The sequence below is a fragment of the Trachinotus anak genome, unplaced genomic scaffold (genome assembly GCF_046630095.1).
Source record: "Trachinotus anak isolate AG129_WGS33_773 ecotype Australia unplaced genomic scaffold, CSIRO_AGI_Tana_v1 ptg000009l, whole genome shotgun sequence".
Classification (NCBI taxonomy): Eukaryota; Metazoa; Chordata; class Actinopteri; order Carangiformes; family Carangidae; genus Trachinotus; species Trachinotus anak.
The window spans coordinates 12396946-12421328 of record NW_027273860.1 but is presented as its reverse complement, the minus strand read 5'-3'; the positions used below and the strand labels follow the sequence as shown (position 1 = coordinate 12421328).

The window sequence follows — 24383 nt, the reverse complement described above, 5'->3', positions numbered from 1 at the left end:
GCTATATTTACATTTTGTCATCCTAGAAATGAGCAAATACTGACTTTTAATTCACATTCAGTTATACAGTTTTGTTTTATTTACATATCAAGCTGTTGGAACATTAAAATTTAAAAAATAAAAAAAGACACATTCTCAAAGTTTGTACATATAGTGCAGATTAACATGTAGTGCGTACAGGACATTAAGTTCTCTACATTGCAGTAGGGCATTATATTGTATTGTTCGGGTGGAAGAGGGGTCTGCTCTGCTCTGATATGGATCACTGGTGAGCAGACCTGAGCAAAGGAGTTGTTACATACATGTCCAATTATAGCAAAGAAAACACAAGGGCTATGCTCCAGCTTTTGAGGACCTGACAGTTCACCTGGAGGGCCTCAATTATTGTATATTTCAAGTATCATCAGAGTATTGGAGAAAGGCTGCATCTCCAAATTTGCCAGGTTTTTTGACAGCTGACATCATATTGCAAAGAGCGAAAAAAAAAAATGTCTGCTAAACAGTGATTGGTAAAACATGGAAAACTGTCAAAAATACATGTTTTTTTTATGGTTTCTACTTATCACTTACTGCGATTCATGATAATCGTGAGGCCTACTGAAATAAAGAATCTGTGTGTTTGTATAGCATGTGAGTACAAATTAGAATGATTACATTTATTTTCTAGGTGTGGCCTCAAAGACTTGATTTACATTCAAGAAGCTATTAAATGAACTTTGTTTCTTCTGGCTCATCACAGTCAAAATTTTGGGACTATCTAACAGGCATTTTACAGATTAGGGGCAGTCCTCTGGACAATACTGTAGTGTGGGACCAAGTAAATCAAGGGAATTAAAGATTGTAAATCATTTCCTACTTATATAAGTTTGAGGTTCTTTGCCAATAATTTATGCTTAAATGCTGCAAAGTATCTCTGTCTATCTGTTTGAGTACCAACAGGTTATGCACCACTACATCTCCGCTATTCTAGGGAGTCCAGTGTCTTTTGTTCAATCCCTAACTGTCAGTTCAACAAGCACAAAATTATGAAAGAATCCAGTTCCTGTCAGTTCACATAACCTGTTGAGCTGAGTGTCAGACACAATGTTCATGTGGTCACAGTAGTTACAAAAAGTCTTGGCAACTTTCTAAGAAAATGCTAAGCTAAACAGAACAGGACAAACAGGGAGGTGATATCATGAGCAGGCTGTTGGACAGTCTCTGTTAGTGCTGGACAATCCAAAGCAAATCCTCTCGACAGATGCTGCAAAGGATTCTGGACCGTCTTACGGTATGTGACACTGTGTACATAAATCCTCATCCCCTTCTTTCTTCGTCTTCCTTCCGCCTGCTGGGTTGCCCAGACAACAGAGACAGTGATGGCTTCTTAGCTCTGTAGCTCAGAACTTCATCTCCCATGACCACCATCTGCATTGCATGTTAGCAACGTCTTTGAGGATTACTGTTTCAGTATCCTGCCAGTGTTCGTAGGAGTGTATCTGTGTGTGTCAGTGTGTGTCTGTGTGTGTGTGTGTGTGTGTGAGCAGTTCTCAGGCAGTGTGCTGTGAGTGAAGTGTTTGTGTGTGCATGGGAGTGTGTTCAACAGTCCATCTACTTCTCATCTTCATCGCCTTCACTCATGCTGCTTATAGATGCAGACGCTCCTTTGGGGGAGGTGGGGGGCGACGGCCGTGCATTGTGCCAGCGTGCGGGGGGAGACGGAGGTGAGGGAGAGCGCAGGGGGGACAGTTCGCGGGGAGGGCTGTTGCAGGGTGACTCTCTGGGAGACAGAGCGTAGGACAGCATTCGACCACTGCGTTCCTGAAAAACCTGTTTCTATACAGAAATAGAGGGGGAGGGAAACAGCGGACGTCAGTCTGACGTTATGTATCAGACAGATGCATCACATTTTGGGAAAGCTTAACACTTAAGCCCCAAGTGTGATTTAAAATGTTAAATGATAACAGTGATGTGATGTGATGATGACAGTGTTTGCCTTGTTGAAGAGCTACTTACCCAAGTTCCATCTGGTCCAAAAAGTTCTAGGAAGTTGCCGATAAATTCCCTCGATTTCTCTTCCCACTTCTGAATGAGGTCGTGGCTCTTCTCCTCCACACGGTAAACAAAGTGTTTGCTCTTCTCCTCAACCGTGCGAACTTTCTCCTTCATACGATCCACTTGGTTCTGCAGCCGGTACTTCTTCTCCTGAGCGGATCGAAAGTTGAGGAAAAGCCATGAAAAATGTTGCAAGTGAACACATCATTGAAGAAGCAGAATCTCTGTAAGAAGTGTTATCATTGCATCCTGACTCAGTTAAACTTCTAGGGGACTGCAACACAATAACACGCAATAGTCAACATTTCATAATTCATTATAATTATAATTGAATGACAAGCGGTCCTCAAAGAAAAAATTCCACATCCTGATTGCATTACAAATTAAGCTTTTCACTGCGTAATTCATGTCATGTTATGGAAGAAAAAAAAAGTTTCCATGAATTTGCAAATACTCAAAGTATCAAAATAATTATGCCAATATGATGCTGATGCAGTAAAATTGTATGTTTTATATTTTTGCCATTATGTAGTTGCATATATTGCATTCAAAGTTATCTATGAGGTCATTTCTATCTATATTTGATGCCTCTTAACATTAATCTTTTCTTGACTTGAAACCATGGTCGATGAGCAGATGCTGTGAATCCACAATCAATCATACACAACAGTATGTAACAGTGAAATCTCTCAAAATAGATACAGAAATATTTCTTCAACTTCCTTCTATAAAACCATATTGTAATAAGGTTACTGTATATTTAACTGAAAGACTTGAGTATCCTGTATCTGCAACACAGTAACTGCAGCAGTCAGCATTAAAACATTATGTAGAATTGATGACGCTCTTACATTGATGTAGCTGACGTTAAGTTCCTTGGCCGTGTAGCCACGCTGGAGGTTGCGTCGGGCGTAGACGTCATAGTCTCTGACAATTCTGGTAATTATGTCAGATGTTGAGATTCCCTCTGTCCGTTGTGTCGGCACAAACATCCCTGGTTCACACACACAAAACAAAATTTCAATTTAATTTTTGAAGGAGGAAATCCATCAACTTCATCTTTCCAGAGCATCACACACTGACCTGCCTCCTTGATGTGTTTGTAAACATCCTCACTTCCCGCTGAGGAGTATGGGATATCATCATGAGCCACAAAATCGATCTGAGAAACAATCAAAGGAGACGTACTGTATGGCAGAAAGCAAGGGTTTGGTCATAAACACACAAGCGCTCCACACACAAAGTTCCTGGAAATGAGTTTCCTCTTAAGAGCCTTACATCAGGGACTGACAGTGTTGCTGCGGATTACATCATGTTTCTGAATTCATTTACTCACTATGTGCACAGTGACTGGTTGACAGGTGACCGGTTTGTGTCAGTGAATGTGATATATAATGTGAAATATTCATCAAAACAAAGGAATGTTAAAAGGAATTAAACTGCATTAGACTACTTTAAAATAGATTTAAAAAATTTAATGTTTAAAAAATTGAATTAATCCTTAAAGTTCAGTTACATCAAAAATCTGAATTTGTAAGATGCACAGTTTAACACACAGACACTGTAAAGAACAACACATATGCACCTTGTGTTTCTCAAGGAACTCGGGTGTGAGAGTCCAGGGGGCGTCTCTCAGAACCTCGTCGACGTAGCGGCAGTGCCTCAGCGCTTCATAACGTTCGTGCTCCGTCATGACTGTGAAACCCTTGTACTTATGGGTCAGCTCATCACTGCACACTGTTCCATACACACGCCGGGGAAACCCCACAAAACACATACAAATCATATCGGTTAGACAAATCTGCATGGGTCAGAGTGCGTGTTGACTGCTCAGTGGGTCTCTCCTTACCTCCTACTATGAGGTAGGTGTTGGGGAAGAGGTTCTTGGCCTGCATGAGAGCACGAGCGTGTCCAGAGTGGAACAGGTCAAAGATGCCATCTGCATAGACTCTGACTGGCCGGTCCACTGAAAACAGACAGCAGGACAACGACACAGTCACAGATCATCACAAACTAACAGCTTTTTTCCCATTGCAAACATTAGCTGTTAGACCCCTATTAATCCCCACTTTCCCTCCACTCTCTTCGTATTCTGGACAGTTTTCTATGACTCCATCCTGTATATGTCGTGTGGCATTCAGCTCATTCATTTAGGAATATGCAGTATGAAACCACAAAACAGAACCAGTAAAGGAGAGATATAAAGTGGGAGCCACCTTGATGCTTTAATTGCGTCATTTATCGTGCATCAGTGGAGACGAAAACAAACAAACCAAACAAATTTTCAATTACATGAGTAAAAACCAGTTTGGTACACATAAACTGGAGCTGGGGTAGTTCCACTTTGTCTGATTAGTCCCAATTACAATTATTAGTTATCATCATTAGTAGTGACATCAGGAGAACGAGGAGTTACTCGTTATGATGTCCTGGGTAAAGCAATGGTAAAAAGAAGTAGCGATAGCATTACAATCTGACGTAGTTGTGGCACATGATTGAAGTAATAGATCCAGCAGGAGGAGTAATAGTAGTAGTGGTGGCAGTGACAGCTACAGTAGTAGCAGCAGTCGCATCAGCAGGTGATAGCATGGATGTAATTTACACTGGGGATGGGGGAGACATTCTCTCACTGTCCAACCACCAACATCCAGATGAGAGGAGCGCTGAGTTAATGAAAATGTTAAAATGCTCATCTGAGTGGCCTTCAGTGGTTACTGTGCCTGCTTTACAAGCAGGGGAGGGTGATTTTCTGACTGTTTTGCCCTGGTTTTTGGGGGATTTCTGCCTCTCAGACAACATACAAGACGCCCTGGCTCCTTGGTGGAGCGTGCAGGGGCTGTATGCAGCTTGGGTGGAAGACTGCAGACACTGCTCAAGGCAGGATTTATATAATCCAGCAAATAATAGTATACCATCTACTACTATATTAGTATATAATATAGTAATAAAAAAGTAGCAGTAGAAGAAACAGCAAATGTAGTTAGAGAAAGGAAGGTTTGATGTAAGTCATGTATTGACGATAAACATGAGAGCTGGGAGAGAAAGAAAAAGAAACCAAGTAAGAAGAGGTCAACCTGGGGTGCCTCTGCGGGCCTGAGCAATGGTGAGTTTCTCGTGAGGGGCGCGACAGTCACAACTGGTCTCCCTGGCAAAGATGGCAGGCTCTGTCAGAGTCTGCGACAAAGGGGAAGAGAAAGAGACTGAGTCATAGACAGATAAAGTACAGCACAGATTTCTTGTTTTGAAAGGTGAATGGATGATGGAGAGGAAGGTTTTATAACATCTAGAGCACCTGCATTAAGAAAGCACGTGTCAACCCCTGAACAGAAACGCAGCCGCCCATCCCTTAAGCGATATGCAATATGTCTCCCTTTCCACATTCATTTCAGTTACAGTAACCTCCATTAAGTTATTGACCACAGCTGATGCCTGCTCCACGTTGGACAATGGCTTGAGAGACAGACAGAGCTGCACTCAGTGTTATTGATCACACCGTGTGTGTGAGCAGGTACCTCTGTATGTCGTCTATGTGTGTATTAACATGTGACAGCAAGTAAGGCAGGTGCATTTGATCTGTTGTCCTACAAAATAAACTTAAAATGCAAAGGGAAGAATCAGATGGAAGACGTCAATATGTAGGTGACCTCATGTTGTGAATTGGACAGGAGGAAAACAATGATTATTTTCAGACAATTAAATGTAAATTAAGCAGATAAAGGAAGAATAAAAGACAACAGGGCATAGAAAGACAGACGGGGCAAGACAGGACAAGTGAGATAAAGGACGATACTTTTTAGTACTTGTTAAAACACCATCAAGGTTAAAGTGCTGCAGTGTGAGCCTGACTGAAAAATTGTCTTTGTGTGCCATCTGTTGACTGCGGGGAATACTTGCTGAATCTCATTCACACCAGCAAAATAGACTCCCAGTCAACACAGAGCAGAGAAGAGGAAGATGTAAAAAAAAAAAAAAAAAAAAATGGAAACAGATTCAGTCTCCGTGGACATGACAGGCAACTGACGTCAAATATCCCCCAGGAGTAACAACAAAACCACAGTCAGGCATGACGACATGTTCCACGAACACAGACAGGGACAGACCGAGGAAATGGAGACACAAATGTAGGAAAAGTGGCAAATATCGAAGCAGGTTTGGAGAATGACACTTAACAGGTGAATTTATTTAAGGAAATAAAGCCCCAACCCAGAGCTAAAGGGCAGACAAACATTTCTTACTTAACATAACCCCAAGTTTTATCCAACCAGACACACAGTTCTGATTTTATTTGCAGATGTTTTGATTTGTGTCTCCACCCCATTACAAGGTAGCGCTCACTGTATGAAAAAAAGACTTTAAAAAGTTCAACAGCAACATCTTTTCTCAGAGATAGTGTCCCCATTAATCTGGGTATTACACAGTTTTCAGGGCTATTTCATCATGAGAAGGTCACTTCAATAATAATTTAAAAATACTCAGAGTTATATTGGTTTTATTACATGTTTTTATGCCACCATATATATGGAGAAAGAAACCTGCCACTCCGAGGACAGTTGTTGTGTCATTGATCTCTAATAAACATCTGGGAGGTGCTATGCCCTCACTGCAGCTATTTTAATCCTCATATTCTGTTGGAAACTCTGGAGAGTTTTAAACTGCAAAAAAAACATTGTTTTATTACCATGACAGTTAATGATGTTTACTAATTTAATTGCTTATGAATTCCTTATCATTTTGACCTGATAACATGCCCACAGGGAGTTTGACCTCTCTGGGGTCTCACTGACCCCAAACATAAGTAACATCACTGCATCAATGTGCAGGACAACACACAGTACTGTACATTTTGCACTAAAAACACACAAAGCACAGTCAGGTATACAGATGCTTACAGCCTGTTACAACAGCTGTAGTTGATGAATTGCCATTTTGCTTTCACTTCATTATGTGAGTCGCTGCAACATGGGGGATGTGGGCAGCAATTTCATGTGGATTATATGCAATTATCTGTCAGAAGTACCAGCATATATGTGAAGCAGGCAACACAGAGGCGAGTGAAGAGTTACAGCTACAGCAGGAGTAGAAAGAAGGCATTCAATTTTATCATTGCCATAGATATCAGTCTCCTTTTATGGTGTCTGCCCTGTCCACGTACAGTAGAGAAGTATCAGAATTAAATTGGAGCCATCAGGGCTGCAACAAAACAGCAATACAACACCACACCGATAAGGTGCTGAGGGAGCGTCCTCACCACCCATGAGTCCTTGGGCATGGTGAAAACATAGGAGTAGCTTACAAACATTGAGCACAGAGCAGATGGTAAAGCTTAAACTAACTGACCAGGAGCACACGGTCCTATTAGGATGGATGGCAAGAGCACGCTCAGTAAAACCCCCTTCTGGCACAGGCAAAGAACATCTGGCATAAGAAGGATTAAAGCCAAAAAAAGAGAAACACGGGAGCACAGGGCACGAGGAAACAACAGCAGCAAAGAGAGACTGCCTCACAAGCAAAGAGAGAGGATGGAGTGAGAACAGAGTGGAGGAAAAAGCAAAGATGGAGAGCTCAGAGGAGACTAACGTGAATGCCAGGATGTGGAATCACACCGAAGAACAACAGAGCAGGAGAGAGTAGCCAAACAGGAGGCTTTATGTCCTTACTGCTGCAAAGTCCCTTCAGCAGGACATCTATGCTACCCACTGTGTAAACCCCCTCCTCCTCTTTTGGCAGCACACACACATACACACACACACACACACTGTCCACTCAGCATTCTCAGCATCTCCCACAGCCACATGCTATAGGGGACCTGTTTCGTAACAGGGGAGAAAGCAGGACCCTTTGTCTTCCTCTCTCCCCCTGTCACACACACTCTGTATACACACTGTAAGACAGCTATAGACAGGAAAACACACAGACACAAATGCCCTACCGTCCGTGGGTGGGGGCAGGTGTGCTCAAGCTCCTCCATTATTCCCAAAGACTCATGGGATGCGGCTGTGGTCCCTCAGTTATGTGACTCAGCATCAGTGAGACGATGCCTCCTTCCTCACCACTCTTTCTCCTTCCTCTGTTCCCCCGCCCACTCTTTGCCCTGCCTCTCTGTCTGCTCTCCCCTCTCCTCCTCCTCCTCCTCCTCCTCCTCCTCTCTGATCCCCTGCTGCACAGAAGAGGAGGCAGTGAAGAGATCTAACTCTGCAGCTATTTCTGGGTACGACAAATAGATTTAAAGTCTGCTTTCAATTTGATGTTGCTAATATTGCAAATATATTCATTTAAAAATGCCCAGTGTTCATTTGAGACTAAAGCCTGGTTTGTTGTAACGACTCTATAAAATTTGCTCCTCTCTGAAGATAAGTGAGTCTTAATTCAACCTATAGAGGCCTTGCATTTATGGCACAATTCTCCACATCTGGCACCAGTGTTAGCCTACAGATGTTTACTGGACAACTGTCTGTGCAAAGAAAAAAACATATATCTAACTACGGAAATAAGTACTATTAACAGATGAGTGGAAGTGAATTAGGCCATTCAGTTGATTTGGAGTCTCAGTATTATCACTATCACTATTAAAAAAAAAAAAAACAAACAAACAAAAAAAAAAAACATCCCAGAAATGAACCACCTGATAAAAACAGCGCTGGCCACAGTCCAGTTTTGTGGGCTGTGAGTGAGTGGTTGTGTCAATAAACGATCTCTGCCTGTTCGCAGACTCTCGGCAGAGCTGATGAGCTCTCGCCATGGCGACGGAAAAGAGGAGAGAGATCCAAGAAAGGACCAATCGGAGAGCAGCTCAGGCAGCCCAGCAGTTTAGACAGCGGGGATTGGTGGAGAGGTCCATAGCACCATCGGTGAAAGGGTATCAGCAACTGACCGGGCAAGAGTTTGGCTTAAAAATGTAATGTAAATAAGAACGGGTTTATTTTAGATTTATTTTATTTATTTTATTTAGACCTGAGAGGAGAAAATATCCCGAAGAGAAGACTTTTCACAGTTTAACTAACAACTTCAGTGGCACCACTAGTTACACTGCCACAGTAGACTGCGCTGTGTTGACATGTTCGGCATCTCTTGTTGAATCGGGTTTTATAGTTGGAGATATATATAAGTGGGCTGTGTTGTTTCAGCTGTCACACCCAGCGAGACGAGGCTACAAATACACCGTCGCAAAGTGCAGGCTGTTTGCTATTCGGCCAAAAAAAAAATTTAAATTGGATGTCTGCAGTACTTCAAACTACTATCCCCCCCCCCCCCCCCCCCCCCCCTCCATAGCGCACCAGGAGCTACTTGGCAAACTTTCATTAAAACAAGCGGTGCGGGAGTGGGCGCTTACCTTCGGCGGTCCTCTTCTGCAACAGAGAGGCGCAACAGCGGCACAGCAGGAGTGCGCTCTGATGCGACGCTGCTTCACCATGGTGTCCGACCTCAATCAATGTGAATATCGATCCGTTTGTCACTTGGGGAAGGAGGCTACCAGGTTTTGCTCCGGCACGGCGGGCAAGTGCAGCAGAGCGACGGCAGCCCGTCTGTCCAGTCTGTCCAGAGGACAGATCAGCTGCTCACCGCTGATGAGCTGCGACAACTGTGGGCCACAGTCCACACAACAGGCCGAACACTAGAGCATACGGTCATTGGGCTGTACATCCACGTAGGGCTACCCTCCTCCTATTGTACCACAGTGGAGGACCGAAATCACGCAATCTGCAGCTTGTAGCCAATTTTGAGAGTGAAATCTCACCTCTTATGCTCCAGCAATGATAAAAACAGTGTTCAATACATTTAAGAATAACAACATATAGCTAAACCTACACCAAAATAATCCATACTATACACATACTCAAACTATTTGCTATTGGAGTCACCAATATGATTAACATGCTGATGTGGCCATACGCTCACTGTAGGCTACTGTAGGCCCATTGGAATAGGTTTACATGAATTATCACATCAATGGTATTAAAAGTCTAAATGAGGGGCTGTGGGGATGAAGCACAAAACATCCTTTGTGTTTTCATTGTTAGACGCACTGTAGTTTCTCTGTGGCCCCAATCTGGGACAGGAATCTATTGTGCCCTCCATAGTCCCGCCTGGTCGCTATGGAAATGAACTTCATGGGGATACACAGGCATAGACATTGACTGAAAATAAATAAAAGGACATCACTGGCCTAAACCTATAACTGGAGAATCCTCATTTGAAAATGGTTGTATTATGTTACTGTTATTACCCTGGGAAATATGTATACCACGAATCCAGTGTTGAAATCTCAGAAAATACTGTAAAAAAAAGTTGTGTTGTTTAGATACAACACATTTAATAAATATCATAACATATATATCATAACAGTTGATATTGTACATTTTGTAGGTTTGTTGTTTTTTTTATGGTATGATAGTATGAGTAACTTACCCATAGCTCTATCTGCCAGATTAATGTACTGAATTTTGTAGAAATACAGTATTTTTATACTGTGGATCCTTTGGGTAAAAACATGGATAATACATCAGGGTAAAAAGATAATTTCACACTGTGCAACACTGCCACCGTGCGGACACAGTGGAGACAGCGAGTCATTTCATTGGCTGACAGTTCCGTGATGTCATTTCCTGCATATGACTTTCCCCGGGAAGGCGATTTGGCGCGGACTGTGCTGTTGTTGTACTGACGGACGCGGAGAGCAGCTGTCAGTCAATAAACCTTGAGGATTAAAAAAAAGCTAAAGTCATGGCTCCGGTATCGAACCCAGACAAAGACATGGACGGTCCGGACGGCGGTGAGTTTTTTTTTATTCACCTTTCCGTGCTAGCTGACTTCAGCGGGCTTGCACAGGGGAAAGCAATGACGTTAGCTAACACATTAGCTAGCTTTCACCACCATACGAAGACAGGGAACAGGCTTTGGCTGCTAGCACTGCTTCTGTCTGTCATTCTGGTCGACTGGCTAACAATGTACCTAGAGGGTCGCTGTCGATACGTCTGAGAGAGGAGAATATATAATAATGTTTGCGGACACCAGGGCGATGCTGTCTTCGTGACCTCTCCAATATCCTAGGCCCTGCACATATGAACCAATCCTCCAATTTATTACCAAAAAAATAAAAAATAAATAAAATAAACAACTCCTGAATAAATATCACAAATAAGGAGAAGAAGAAGTGTTTCCTGTTCATTGAGTGGAATTTCAAAATAAACAGTGTACTGCGCCTGCGCTAATCAGAAGATTCGCTGCAAATGTGACAGTGGAGTGTTTGTTTGAATAAAGGTTTGACAGTCAAATTGTTGTGGCCATACCTGCCGCATCGTCATGTTGGTGTGAACCTCTCCTCAGACGACGATGCTTGCGGTCTGGCGAAGTCTCGGTCCAGACGGGAGAAGAGGGAGAAGGTGGGAAGGAAGTCTGCACTGGAACAGCTCAAGAAAGCCAAGATGGGGGAGAAGGTCAAATATGAAGTAAGGAACCTGTTTTGTTTTATGGTAGTAGATATCCCACAATCTGTGTGTAATCGTGTGTGGGTACTTAATTCAACAGTGTCTTAAGCCGTAGTGTTGCTCTGCTCAATATAGCTCTCGGAGCATCATCGTCGGACTTGTTAGGACCTAAATTAAGAGCCTACTTCGATCAACAAAGTATTTTTGCTTTCCACTGCTTCTGGATCAACATTGTTACAGTAATATTAAGTAGTTACATGGGTAATATCTATTAAAATACTATCAAATGTCTCTTAAGAGCTGCTTTGACTACATTTTTGCTGATTTTAACAGTGGATTCATTTTTTTTTAAATACATTTAAATACCTCCATGTGTTAAGCTGGCCTGGTTCTCCAGAAGAAGGAAAGTCTCACATTTGTTTAATAAAAAATAAGTTATTGATCAATCAGTTAGTCAAATGACAACTAATTTGATGATTGATCATCAAACAGAAATGCCAGATCTTGGCTGTTTTGAGCTTCTCAAATGTGAGAATTTGTTGATTTACTTTCATATACCATTGTAATATCTTTGGGTTTTGGACTGTTGGTTACACAGTCAATGAACAATTTGAAATTGTCACCTTGGGCTTTTTTTTTTGAACAAGTAATTGATAAATTGAAAGAAATTAAGAAGAGAATATTCTAAAACAGACTTGATTTGAATTTCACCAGCAGAGAATCATGCAGTTGGATCTGATTTATTCGGCCTTGATTGTTTCATCTGCGATATTCAACCCATGATCGTGTTTTCCAGGTGGAGGAGTTTACCAGTGTGTATGAAGAGGTGGACGAGGAGCAGTACTCGAAGATGGTACGAGAGCGACAAGAGGATGACTGGATTATTGATGATGGTGAGTCACAGTCTCCTGTATACACTGCAGGAACAAGTGGAATGAGGAGTTTTAATATTGCTTCTTTCCACTCAGATGGAACAGGATATGTGGAGGATGGACGAGAAATCTTTGACGACGATTTGGATGATGATGTTGTAGAGAACAGCAAAGGTAAACACTCGACGTGCATTAGACACTTGCTTATGCATTTTTTGGAGAGCAGGAGTTGGACTGGCACAGTTCAGGTGTGTGAATACATTTTGTTTGTGTTTGTAGGAAAACCAGGCGCTAAAGGAGCGGACTCAAAGAAAACTGTGAAGAAATCTGTCGTAGCCAAACCCAACACCATTAAGAGCCTCTTCATGAACAGTAATGTCAAGAGGCCTGCTGAGGTGTGTTTTTGTTAGCGTCACTGACTTTCTTCAGTATTTGCTTCTATTACAAATCTCCCCAAGTGTCCATGTCTGCATGTGGATGTCTTGGACAGTTTTGTCATCTTTTCTTTCTCTTTATTATATCTTGTGTCAACTGCTTGTTGTTTTTGTACATTGTGTGTATGAAAAAGCACTGACACTCAGCTCTTCTGCAGCTGAGTTTAGATTGAAAGAAATCACTTAACACCAGTTCTTCCTCCTTTTCTGCTCACGCATTGATCAGAAGTATATATTTATCTCCTGCAGAAAGACGTGGACCTGTCCAAAGATGACTTATTAGGAGATATCTTACAGGACCTGCACTCTGAGGTTGGTGCCACCATCTAGAAAAGAGAGATTATAATTTTACATAATTCGTTGTCAACTAATTCATTGGACTTTGTTTATAGAGACACTGTGGTTGCAGTATTGACTTCACTATTTCTCACAGTTTGCCAAATGGTTACTTTACATTGAGGTTTTTAGTTGATTTATGATAAGGAAGCAGGTCAAAGCACAATGTTCTGACATATTTCAGTTATTAGTCTATGTTGATATAATTTAACCTCATTTGTTGCTCACTGTTAGTGACACCTTGTCTTTTTTTTCTCTTTATAGCCAACTTATCCACCTCTTTACCGTCTGTACCTAATCTGATGCGTTTTGATATTTGGTTTTTAAATTTGTCTCCACCTCTCTCTTCCTAGAAACAGTCTCCTTTGGCTCCTCCACCAGTGGTCACTCTAAAGAAAAAGAAGTCTCTTGGATCTCCCATGAATCCGTTCTCCATCAAACCTCAAATGCCGAAGGTATTCTTTAACCTTTCATAATTTCCTGTCAAAGTTTTAAAAAAAAATATATATATATATGTATATATGAATCATGTATAATGGAAAGTATGATAATGATGATGAGCCTTTATTGTCACTATAACAAGTACAGGTATAGCGAAATTTCAGGTAGGTGTAGGTACAGTGTGGAATTGGGGAAAAAAACCTCGGCAACATAAGCATATATAAACACATTTTACAACACAAGGACTCAAACAACTTGCTCCGGGGGAGGGGGGAAGGGGGGAGGAGGTGTTCCAGCACAGACAGGCAGCCAGCCGCAGCCGCAGCTATTACGGCGCAGCCAGAGGACTCCGCCCGCCGTGCTGGGGGGGTGGAAGTGGCAAAGGCGTGGGACGGGGTTGGGGGTTGGGGTGAGTTGCATATGTACATTTGAGAAGTGTCCGTGAATGTGTGTGTGTGCATAGGCCTGGAGAGTTGCTTCGTCTAGCCTCACAATCAGTGCCTCAGTTCACAAGCTGTCATCGCGATGACACAGCAAGTCGCCATGGAGACATCCTTGATCGGGTCCCGGACGGAGTCAACAATCGACAGGTGTCTGTGGAGGAAGGGAGGGAGGGAGGGATAGGAGTAGAGAGCGTCTCACTGCAGTGATCTCATGGGGGAGTTGTTCCAGCACCGGCCTTGGCCAAGGCTGGTGCTGCGGGGGCCATAACGCAGATTAGATTATGATTGTTTGGGTTAGGGCGAGCAGTCGTATTTCAATAGACACAGCTTACTCTGTTTGTCCATTCTGGTCATCTTCATCCATTCTCCTTTGCAAAGCTGAAAGCTTCTCCAAGATGTGACCCATATTGCGATTTATGACCACAGTCTGAGCATTAACAGCTCTGTCTATTACCACAGACAGGGTGTTGACAGCTCCTTCCAAGGTGGTTCCCAAGTTGCGGTTAACCTTTTTAAAATTCAATTCATTGTAAAATATTATATGTCACCTCTCTAATACCAGGAGTCACCCTCGGCTACGGGGTTAAAGGCCAAAGTGATCCATCCGCCGCCCTCTGACCTGACACCCAAGCCATCAGCCCGTCCTCCTCCCTCCACATCTGCTCTTCCTTTGGAGAAGCAGAAGGCAAAAGTGGAGGAGCTGGATGAAGAGGAAGGTGAGGAAGACGGAGGCATGTTTGTGAGAATGTGCAAGCTTTTACTCTTTTTGTCCATTTTGGAAAATGAACACACACTTACCGTTTATGGCAATGTGTTTCTCAGTGAATGACGCTCTGGCGTTTGACGGTGTGGACTTTGATGAGCCGATGGAGGTTGGACTTGAGGAGGAGAAGCCTGCAGTTACAGATGCTGAGCCTGAATCTAAAGTAGCAGCAGTGCCTGCAGTTAAAGTGGAGCCCAAAGCTGAGCCTCAGGATCCTGTCCTCTTGTCAGTTGTTTATTTACTTAGTTTCCTTATACTTTTTTAAGGATATATATATTTAAATTTTAGGATTTTCTGTCTCAGTCTTAAAATGCTGCACATATGAGGAGCATAGAATTTAACTTGTGTTATGAATATATCAAGTGAATTACGTACTGTGTGCTAACATGGAAAGGCTACTAATGAGCTTGAGTTTTAGCATCTTTGTTCCTTCGTCCTTCTCCAGGTCCAGCAGTATCGGAAGCTCCTGGGGACAACAGGAGGAGGGCGGAGCCAGTGAGGCTCCAGTAGAGGTACAGGTCGACTCCAGCCGGCTCCCGCTAGTGGAGGGGGCAGATGGGGAGCAGGTTTTCCGCTTCTATTGGTTGGATGCCTTTGAAGACCCATACACCCAGCCAGGTCAGTCATATTTACCCTTGGAGTGGACGCTCTCTCTGTAACACCACTATCCAGTCATGCTGTTCAGATTTGTAAAGCACGTCTTGATATTTTGGTTTAACTGATCTAGGTGTGGTGTTCCTGTTTGGAAAAGTGTGGATCGAGTCTGCACAGTCTCATGTCAGCTGCTGCGTTACTGTCAAGAACATTGAGCGGACCATGTACTTCCTGCCTCGTGAATATGTAAGTTTCCTCCTGTTCTTTCATGTAACTGCTATTCTCACTCTGATAGGACAGTTAGTCTGTATCCATCTTTTCAGAAATAATCAAAACAAGACTGCCATGTTTGAAGAACAACCATTTTTTCCCTTTAATAGTGTGTGTTTTCCTGGAAAAATGTGAAAAGATATTACAGTTATAGACCTTCTATTATGTGCTTGTAAAATGGGACAGGAAACCTTTTTTTCCATGTTAAGCTAGATGAACAATCACTTATAATACTCATATAAAGATGTTTGCTCTTATTACTGTGGGGCCACATGTTGAGATTCTCAGTTGGTTGCCATCAATTTTCCATCACAGAGTCTTAGTAACATTTCACAGCATGAAGTTTTATAGTTTTTGGAATCTAAAAGAAGATCAGAATTTATTTTTGTAAATCCAAGCAAACAATTATCATAAGATAGAGAATAGAGTATGCTCTTTCAAGATTATGTATAAAAATCTATAGATATGCAGGTGTAGGATAGTGCTAGATTTATTTGAAGTTCATTCCAACAAGTCGTGTCACCTGTGTGTGTGTGTGTGTGTGTCTTATCACGTTAGCAAATTGCTTCTGTAGGAGTCCTGTTAAGTGTTTTTGCATTTTCATTTTCTACAGAAAGTGAACCCTAAGACTGGGCAGGTGTCAGAGACTCCTGTAGGGATGATGGATGTTTACCAAGAGTTCAATGAGATCTCTGAGAAGTTCAAGATCATGAAGTTCAAGTCCAAGGTCAGTACTACCAATAGATATGGACTGCATAATATAACATAATTGTATTTTTCTGGTAATTCTGACAGGTAGGTGCCTGGTATTTGGTTTCTGTTTCTATGCAGAAAGTGGAGAAGAACTATGCTTTTGAAATTCCTGATGTTTCCAGTCAGAGCGAGTACCTGGAAGTCAGATATTCTGTGAGTAAACACACACATCCATCATTCCTAGATCGTCCAGGCCTGTATTTGTTCTCTTATGATAAAATGTTTATCTCTGGTAAATATCCTTATTGTAGGCTGAATTCCCTGCGCTGCCTTCTGACCTTAAGGGGGCGACCTTTTCCCATATTTTTGGTACCAACACCTCCAGTCTGGAGCACTTCCTCCTCAGCAGGAAGATCAAGGGGCCTTGCTGGCTTGACATCAAGACACCACGTAAGGAAGATATCAAGAAACAGGGATAGTAACCTGCATGTAGCTAAAATAATTTTTTTATAAAAGGGAATTTTGCATGTAACAAATAAAATTAATTTCAGGTTATCATACTGGGAAATGTTCCCTCAGTGTAACAAATTGATTCTCCTGTTTGAGAAATGGGAGCAGTTGACATAAAAGTTTTTTTGAACTATTCACCGCCCTGAAAAATTGCTGACATAATGTCTTCTCTGTGTGTGTTAGAGCTGATCAGCCAGCCAATGAGCTGGTGTAAGGTGGAGGCTCTGGCCCTGAGGAGTGACCTGGTCACTGTGGTTAAAGACCTGCCCCCTCCACCCCTCACTGTCATGTCCATCAGCCTCAAGACTATCCAGAACTCCAAGACACACCACAACGAGGTCCGAACAATTGTCAGCTGTGCACACACTCAAACACACTGTTTCACTTTTAACAGTAAAAGTATTTGACAATGATGATTATATATGCTTTATTATTTAGCTATGTTGTTTTATAATATAACGTGAGCAAAGAGCTGATAATGTAATTGTTCTTCTGCAGATTGTGTCTCTGGTTGCACTTGTCCACCATCAGTTCTATATGGATAAAGCTCCACCTCAGCCTCCATACCAGACTCACTTCTGTGGTGAGTTTTTTTTTTTTTTTCCATTTTTAATCAAATGTTGCAGAACTGCATAGGGATGCAATTAAAATAAAATTTATAGGAATATAGTTATATTTAGTCACATAGACTTATATTAGATCTCAGTGTCACGTTTTGTTCAATAGAATAATTTCCAGCCATAATGTAATATGGCTTAACATGATGTTGTTCAGCCCCTAGTCAGGATTTAAAAGCTCAGTTGACCAGTGAGAAAATGGTAAAATGACAAACATTTAGGATTTGATTATTATATTGTTTTTGTCTTTTCAGTGGTGAGTAAACCAGCTGACTGTATTTTCCCATACGACTTCAAAGAGGCTGTGAGGAAGAAGGTGAGTGGCCACTTCCTATGGAGCTCAGGTTGTTTGTATTAGTTGTTTGTGTTGATATTTGGTTTAGATATTATATTTTTTTCTAAAGTTATTCTTTTTGGGCTTTTTAGTAAGCCTTTATTTGAGCAGTGTAGAGTGACAGGAAATGGGAAAGAAAGAAAGGGAATGACATGTGGCAAAGATAATTTTTTATTTACAGATTTCTTTGGACTTTATATAGAATGTTTTCTGCACTAGGATCCCTCTTTGTTGTCTTTGTTTGAATGTGAAACACTGATGATGTGTCTCCCTCCCTGTGTTAGAATGGGAAGGTAGAGATAGCTGCTACAGAGCGGACTCTACTCGGCTTCTTCTTGGCCAAGATGCACAAAATTGATCCTGATGTGTTGGTGGTGAGTAGAAGATGCTGGCATTGAGTTTCTGTGTAATTTCCTAAATTGATTCACATCCCTAAATAAGATGCACAGTTGCAGATTAAATGCGTCATTGAAAATCTGTATTTCCCGTAGGGTCATGACATCTTTGGTTTTGATCTGGAAGTGCTTCTGCAGAGGATCAACACGTGCAAGGTTCCTCACTGGTCTAAGATTGGACGCCTTAGGAGAGCCAATATGCCCAAATTAGGGGTAAGAAAAACAAAAATCTCTGGTGATAGAAGTTGATTGCATTGTTTCTCTACCATATTGTACGTCATTGAACATATCTTATGTTTGTGTTTGTGTGTGATTATGCTTTGTATTCTTTACAGGGTCGTGGTGCCTTTGCAGAGAAGAGCGCAACCTGTGGCCGCCTGGTGTGTGATGTGGAGATTTCAGCCAAGGAGCTGATTCGCTGTAAAAGTTACCATCTGACTGAACTGGCTGCACAGGTGCTGAAGACAGAGAGAGTCACAGTCCCCCAGGAAGACATCAAAAATCTGTACAGGTGAATTAATTTAAAGGGTCTTTTCACCAAATCGGGAAACACGTGAGCACAGAACAGTAGATTACATAACTCACATCCAGTAATAACTCCATTGGTCTGTTGTAAATGTGTAAATGTCCAGTTTTTTCCCATTAGCAACATTTCTTTTACTCACAAATATCAATGTGGATATTACGTGTATCCTAAATTGAGTTTTGTGTGTCAGTGACTCTCCTCACCTGCTCTACCTGTTGGAGTTGACGTGGACAGATGCAAAGCTGATCCTCCAGATCATGTGTGAGCTCAATGTGTTGCCGCTGGCCCTGCAGATCACCAACATCGCTGGCAACGTCATGGTAACTTGCAACAACGCTGTTTTCTTTACCTTCATTAAACAGCCATGATATTATAGTTGCTCAGCTCAGCCAGAAAACTAAAGTTACAATGAACACTGCAGTCACTTAACAGTTTGCTGTAAGTCATGATATTAACATCCAAATAGCATACACGCTGAAAAAAAACATCAAAAAAACATCTCAAAACTAAAAATGTCAAAAAAAGTTTCAAACACATGACAAAAGAAACCAGGATTAACAGTTGTTGAGGTTTGTAAATTTTCTCTTTCTTTCTCTTAAACTTTCTTGCTTATTGTACAATTAGTTGTACTCGCATTGAAAACTGAACTCAGAAACCAAACAGTTTGCAGACAAAAGAAAAACTTGGTTCTCATATGAATGAAGAGAAAAGACTTGATGCTTTAGTTTTTAAAAGCCTTTGTCAGAGCTCAGCGCCTGTTTGTTTTGATCAACCAGTTTGTTTCAGGGAGAACTACAAAACACAATGCACCGAGGTAAGATGGCATTTTCGATTTCAGTTAGAATGAAACATAAAATACATCACCTCTAAGGCTTACTTCAGGCTGGCTCAAGTCTTATGTGACCTCTGCTTTATAACTCTTTTCATTTTGATAGTGTTATTTGCTGCCTTCTTCGATCACCTGATTTCTTCCTGCTTCTTCTCTGCAGTCTCGGACTCTGATGGGCGGTCGCTCTGAGAGGAATGAGTTCCTGCTGCTTCACGCCTTCCATGAGAAAAATTACATCGTCCCAGACAAACCTTCCTTCAGAAAGGCCCAGATGGAGATGGTAAAGACGCACACAAATACACACACAAGTTCCTCTTTTTTTTTTCTAACATAGTCATGTAACCAAACAATTTTTTTTCGCTCTTTGTTCCTGTGTCCCAGGTCGAGGGAGAAGAAGACGTGGATACAGGGAAAGGCAAGCGGAAGAAGAAGGCAGCCTATGCTGGAGGTCTGGTGCTGGACCCTAAAGTTGGTAAGCCTGTCTTTGAAGTCTTTAATTGTCCCATGTGTCTGTGTGTTGTCATATTTCTATAACCTCCCTCCATCTCTCTTCTGTAGGTTTCTATGATAAGTTTGTACTGCTGCTCGACTTCAACAGCCTGTATCCATCAATTATCCAGGAGTTCAACATCTGCTTCACCACTGTCGAGAGGGAGGTTCACAACAAACAGAAGAAGAATGGGGTGTGTCCATTGTTTGTTCATATGTTTACTGTAGGAGCAGGTGTGTTTGTGTGACCAAATGATTAAATAAGAAAAATAGTTTTAAAAAAATGTCTCTGAAGACCAGACATGATTTGACTGATTGGCCCCAGTCCTCAGGAGCAAAAATGTGTGTTTCACTGCTTTGCCCAAAGAAAAGTTCCTGCTCTTTTAATTCTTGACTCCATGGTAATAGGACGACGAGCCAGAGGAGATTCCTGAGATTCCGGATTCCAACCTGGAAATGGGAATCCTCCCAAAGGAAATCAGGAAGCTCGTTGAGCGGCGCAAACAGGTCAAACAGCTGATGAAACAACAAGACATCAACCCGGACCTTTACCTGCAGGTACACACACTCTCATTTATACAGTACAGCACAAACACACATATGCATGACCTTGTATAGCACAGGCATGATCATAACGGCAACACACATACACAGCATAGCCATGTTGCTGACACAGAAACACACACACACAAAGGAAATTCCTATAGTTCTGTTGGTACAGATAGAAACCTCTTTCTATATTAAAATGTTTTTCCTAGTTTGATTTATTGTTATGTGAAGTCACGAAATCTTTTGGTTTTTAAACATCACCTCCCGGAGGCTGAAAAGGAGGCTGTAAAAAGTTTGTAGCCTGCTCCTGTGAGTGTCATCAGTTTAAATTCATGCCATTTGCAAAAAAAACCAATTTGTGATAGAACAGGTATTTTTGATCAGGGAAAAACATTCATAGAAACACTTCAATCCGCTCCTGCAGCTTAACTGACTCTGTCTGAATCTGTATACTCATCACGTTACAAACAGTCATTGTTTTGCCAAAGTATGTGTAAAAATACTTTGTGTTGCACTGTTGTTTACTTTGAAATTTCAAAGCTGGGCAGCAAGGAGGATATTTATTTAAGTACATATTTGTTCTTCTATAACTTCTATAAAACTTCCTATAAAACCTTCATTACCTTGTATTTTGATTATGACTTTACAAATGCTTGTATGTGTTTGGCCTAATTTAAATCTGGCTGTTCCTCAGTATGACATCCGTCAGAAGGCTCTGAAGCTGACTGCTAACAGTATGTACGGCTGCCTGGGATTCAGCTTCAGCCGTTTCTATGCCAAGCCACTTGCTGCCCTGGTCACACACAAGGGTAGAGAGGTGAGTCAAGCACTTGTATATACACATACTCACTTTAAAGAGTAGCCCAAAGGTTTAGCTGTCTCACCTGTGTAGGTAACACAGACTCAAACTAGAAGGGCACTCAGACTGCTGGCTTCCACCAATGCCAAACAACGTATACCAGACTCCAGAGAGAAAAAATCTAATTCATATGAAATGATCTGGATCTGCCAGGTCCCTGTCCCATCCCCCCACCGAGTTCAGAGCAAATTGGTCCTGTATTTTTTTTATGTAATCCTGCTGACAAATAAAAAGACGGGGGTGGAAACGTAACCACCTTCAAGTAGGTAATAAACTAAACTAAAAGAAGCTCATGGTTAAACACAACTGGTAAATTTCATGTTACACACAGAGCAAGCAAGAAAGGGTGTAAAGAGACATAAAAAACACTCAGACTGACTGAAGACCAGAATTTAAATCACAGAAGGACTGTTGGACTTTGTCTGTATTCAATGTGAACTGAGTGCCAATGGAGAGGTGCAAATACTTCCATTTTCATCCACAAGAGGGCACTGCTGCATCAACTTCCACATGTGCACTACTCCTCCCTCTAATCCATTTTGTTTCAGACTTTTTCCTCATCTTCTGTTTCTTTTTTGGTTTTCTCCCGTCTCACATTTGTCACCCTCTCTGTCTACAAAATTATCTCTTTCTCTCTCCCCCTGCGCCCCTCCTAAATATGATTATTCCTTCAAGTTAATTTAGTCAGAATAAGAGACCTGCTGCAGTGTCTGTCATATCAATAGTCCCCTGTAAGTATTTTGCAGTAACAAAATGCCACGGGCACACACATGAAACTCTCGCTCTCCCCATGTAAAGTCTGATTGTGCAATGACTTCTTTCAACACACACGAATGGAACAACATGGGCGTGCACGCTCAATAAATTGGTGCAAAGCTACATGTGTACTGCATGACATAAACGGCTAAATCTGGTTTTGTAACTGAACACCACACACTCGCACGCACACACACACACACACACACACACACACACACACACATACACATACACACTCTCTCCCACCATGTCAGTGGTAGTACTCATGTTCATTTAATGAGCTCTAACAGTACACATCCTGAGCAGAGGCGTCAGGCTTTGCCTCAGGGGAGTCCTTCATTAAGATCCCCTTACACACTCATTGTGTTCGCTAATAGAGGGCAGGGCAGTAACTCAGTGTGTGTGTTTGTTGTTTTGTCACTCAGTTTGTGCCTCAAGTCATGCTTGTTGTTCGGCTGACAGGGCTACATTGTAAGAGGTGTGTACTTGATTTGCTGCTACAGGTGGGAGTTTCTCCCCCTCCAGACTTGCTGCTTGTATCTTTGTCAACTGTCAGAGGTAGACGGGTTAATTACATTTTACCTCCTCCATGCTTTATTTCACCCAGGAAGCATCACCGGTCCCAGACAAAAAGTAGGCTACACTTCCACTGTCTGAAATGGTGCCATTCTTGCACTTTTCAAGTTGTGTGCAGTTGTGTTTAACCAAATAATCTGGGTGGCTATCTGCCATCTCTACCTTCCCTCAAACTGAATGAATCAAAACAACATAAAATATTTCTCATGTTTCTTCAAACAGCTGTTGCGACACAGTTCAAGTGTTTTGTGGACAAGTGGCAGCAGTTTGGGATGAAAAGTCCAATATTTACTTCATTATCTCTTGTAGATTTTTAACTGTCAACTTCAGACTCATAAAGACGGATACACCTGTGTATACACACTGTGTGGAAAACTGCAATACAGTGGTTTACATAATACAGTGAATTATCAAAATGAAAAAATAAAATAAAAAAATAAAATGGAAACAAGACCCAAACAATCAGAATAAGGTAATAGCTGTTGAAATTCTATATAAATAAAAACATGAAGTTATATTTTAAAGTATAAGGTCGGTGATAATCTACATTTTTAATCATTGTCAATAAATGAGACCAGGGACTCAGCCCGTTTCTACGTACTCTTCAGCTTCCCCAGCACGTCTGCGGCTCTCAGCACTGAGCCCTACTGAAAATGTAAGTCTTTAAAAACAAGCCACAAATATTTCTCAGTGCTATAATTTAAAAAAAAAAAAAGATAAATAAAACTGCCAGACACTGTTTTTAGCAAATGTTACTCAAAACAGAAATACATATTTATTACATATTTATTGTGGAATATTTCAGCTGTGGACTTGTTGCTCTACTCAGTATTTACATGACACATAATAACACCAGCCTTATCCTTTGAGGTGTTGTTGTAAATAAGTTGATTTAAAGCTGCTCTTTAAAACCTGCTGATGGCTGACATTGCTTCGAATGGTTTCTCAGCTTCCTTAAGTTACCCAGTGTGCCGAAGGGACAGTAAACAAATTGGATTGTGTTTTATTAGGACTTTACTGTCTCAGTACATTGCAGTGGCGAGTGACATGACAGACTGGAGGGACCTGCATCAAAAGGTCATCAGTCAGATCTGAAGCCACAGCGAGCTGGGCACATAGCATGGACGTCCACTTGCTGAGGTGGCACGATTTCCCACGTTGCACGATCTTAGTGTTTTGTTTACTTTGTATCTATGATCAAAGAACACGTCTATTTTTACTGCAGGTTGTATGTTTGGGGAGATCACTGCATCAACACCAGCAGGGAGTCCCACAGGAAATAAGATATGTTGTTGAAGATAATTGATTCCTCTTGAAAACATACATTTGTTTTTTTGTTAAAAATTCTCTTCAAAATCAATAAATAAGTAAAAACCCTAAAATTAAATCAAAATGTCCAAATATCTTCAATGTGATTTAACATCAATAACTTTTTATTGATAATATTTATTTCAATGTTATTGAAAATATTTCAGTTAATGTTTATGTATATCAATAATGGTATCAGATCCTGCTTTGAAGTTACACAAGACTTTGAAGTCACTTTGTTTATCTGGGCCGACAAAACTAAAATAAATCTTATAGAATTTGGAGGAAGTGTTCCCAGTACATAAGCCGTCACACGCTGACCATACG

General features: G+C 41.5%; 2 protein-coding genes across 3 annotated transcripts in view; one reads left to right on the top strand and one right to left on the bottom strand.

Moving 5' to 3' along the window:
* Nucleotides 1-56: 56 nt before the first annotated feature.
* LOC139625424 (choline-phosphate cytidylyltransferase B-like) lies at nucleotides 57-9615 on the bottom strand. 2 transcript variants are annotated; one of them, XM_071485391.1, is made up of 8 exons: nucleotides 7964-8101; nucleotides 5109-5208; nucleotides 3884-4000; nucleotides 3620-3771; nucleotides 3118-3196; nucleotides 2886-3028; nucleotides 1996-2184; nucleotides 57-1815 (listed from the first exon to the last, which is right to left on the bottom strand). In XM_071485391.1, exons 1-8 carry the CDS (start codon nucleotides 8000-8002, stop codon nucleotides 1591-1593), a joined length of 1044 nt encoding a protein of 347 aa, XP_071341492.1. In that variant the 5' UTR covers nucleotides 8003-8101; the 3' UTR covers nucleotides 57-1590. The 2 variants fall into 2 exon arrangements, with proteins under 2 accessions (XP_071341492.1, XP_071341491.1); XM_071485390.1 differs by lacking the exon at nucleotides 7964-8101 and adding an exon at nucleotides 9365-9615 and having other exon boundaries at nucleotides 1440-1815.
* A 1033-nt stretch (nucleotides 9616-10648) lies between these two features.
* Nucleotides 10649-24383, top strand: part of pola1 (polymerase (DNA directed), alpha 1) — a 55093-nt gene continuing 41358 nt past the window's right edge. Inside the window, exons 1-26 of the mRNA XM_071485387.1 lie at nucleotides 10649-10804; nucleotides 11359-11480; nucleotides 12256-12352; nucleotides 12428-12505; nucleotides 12611-12726; nucleotides 13015-13077; nucleotides 13455-13556; nucleotides 14548-14701; nucleotides 14808-14973; nucleotides 15194-15366; nucleotides 15476-15588; nucleotides 16226-16339; nucleotides 16444-16518; nucleotides 16617-16755; nucleotides 16999-17153; nucleotides 17314-17398; nucleotides 17687-17748; nucleotides 18051-18140; nucleotides 18258-18374; nucleotides 18497-18672; nucleotides 18878-19007; nucleotides 19677-19796; nucleotides 19898-19988; nucleotides 20075-20199; nucleotides 20414-20563; nucleotides 21249-21371. Coding sequence (XP_071341488.1) covers nucleotides 10756-10804; nucleotides 11359-11480; nucleotides 12256-12352; nucleotides 12428-12505; nucleotides 12611-12726; nucleotides 13015-13077; nucleotides 13455-13556; nucleotides 14548-14701; nucleotides 14808-14973; nucleotides 15194-15366; nucleotides 15476-15588; nucleotides 16226-16339; nucleotides 16444-16518; nucleotides 16617-16755; nucleotides 16999-17153; nucleotides 17314-17398; nucleotides 17687-17748; nucleotides 18051-18140; nucleotides 18258-18374; nucleotides 18497-18672; nucleotides 18878-19007; nucleotides 19677-19796; nucleotides 19898-19988; nucleotides 20075-20199; nucleotides 20414-20563; nucleotides 21249-21371 — 2985 coding nt within the window. The 5' untranslated portion in view covers nucleotides 10649-10755. The remainder of the gene's footprint in view (nucleotides 10805-11358; nucleotides 11481-12255; nucleotides 12353-12427; nucleotides 12506-12610; nucleotides 12727-13014; nucleotides 13078-13454; nucleotides 13557-14547; nucleotides 14702-14807; nucleotides 14974-15193; nucleotides 15367-15475; nucleotides 15589-16225; nucleotides 16340-16443; nucleotides 16519-16616; nucleotides 16756-16998; nucleotides 17154-17313; nucleotides 17399-17686; nucleotides 17749-18050; nucleotides 18141-18257; nucleotides 18375-18496; nucleotides 18673-18877; nucleotides 19008-19676; nucleotides 19797-19897; nucleotides 19989-20074; nucleotides 20200-20413; nucleotides 20564-21248; nucleotides 21372-24383) is intronic.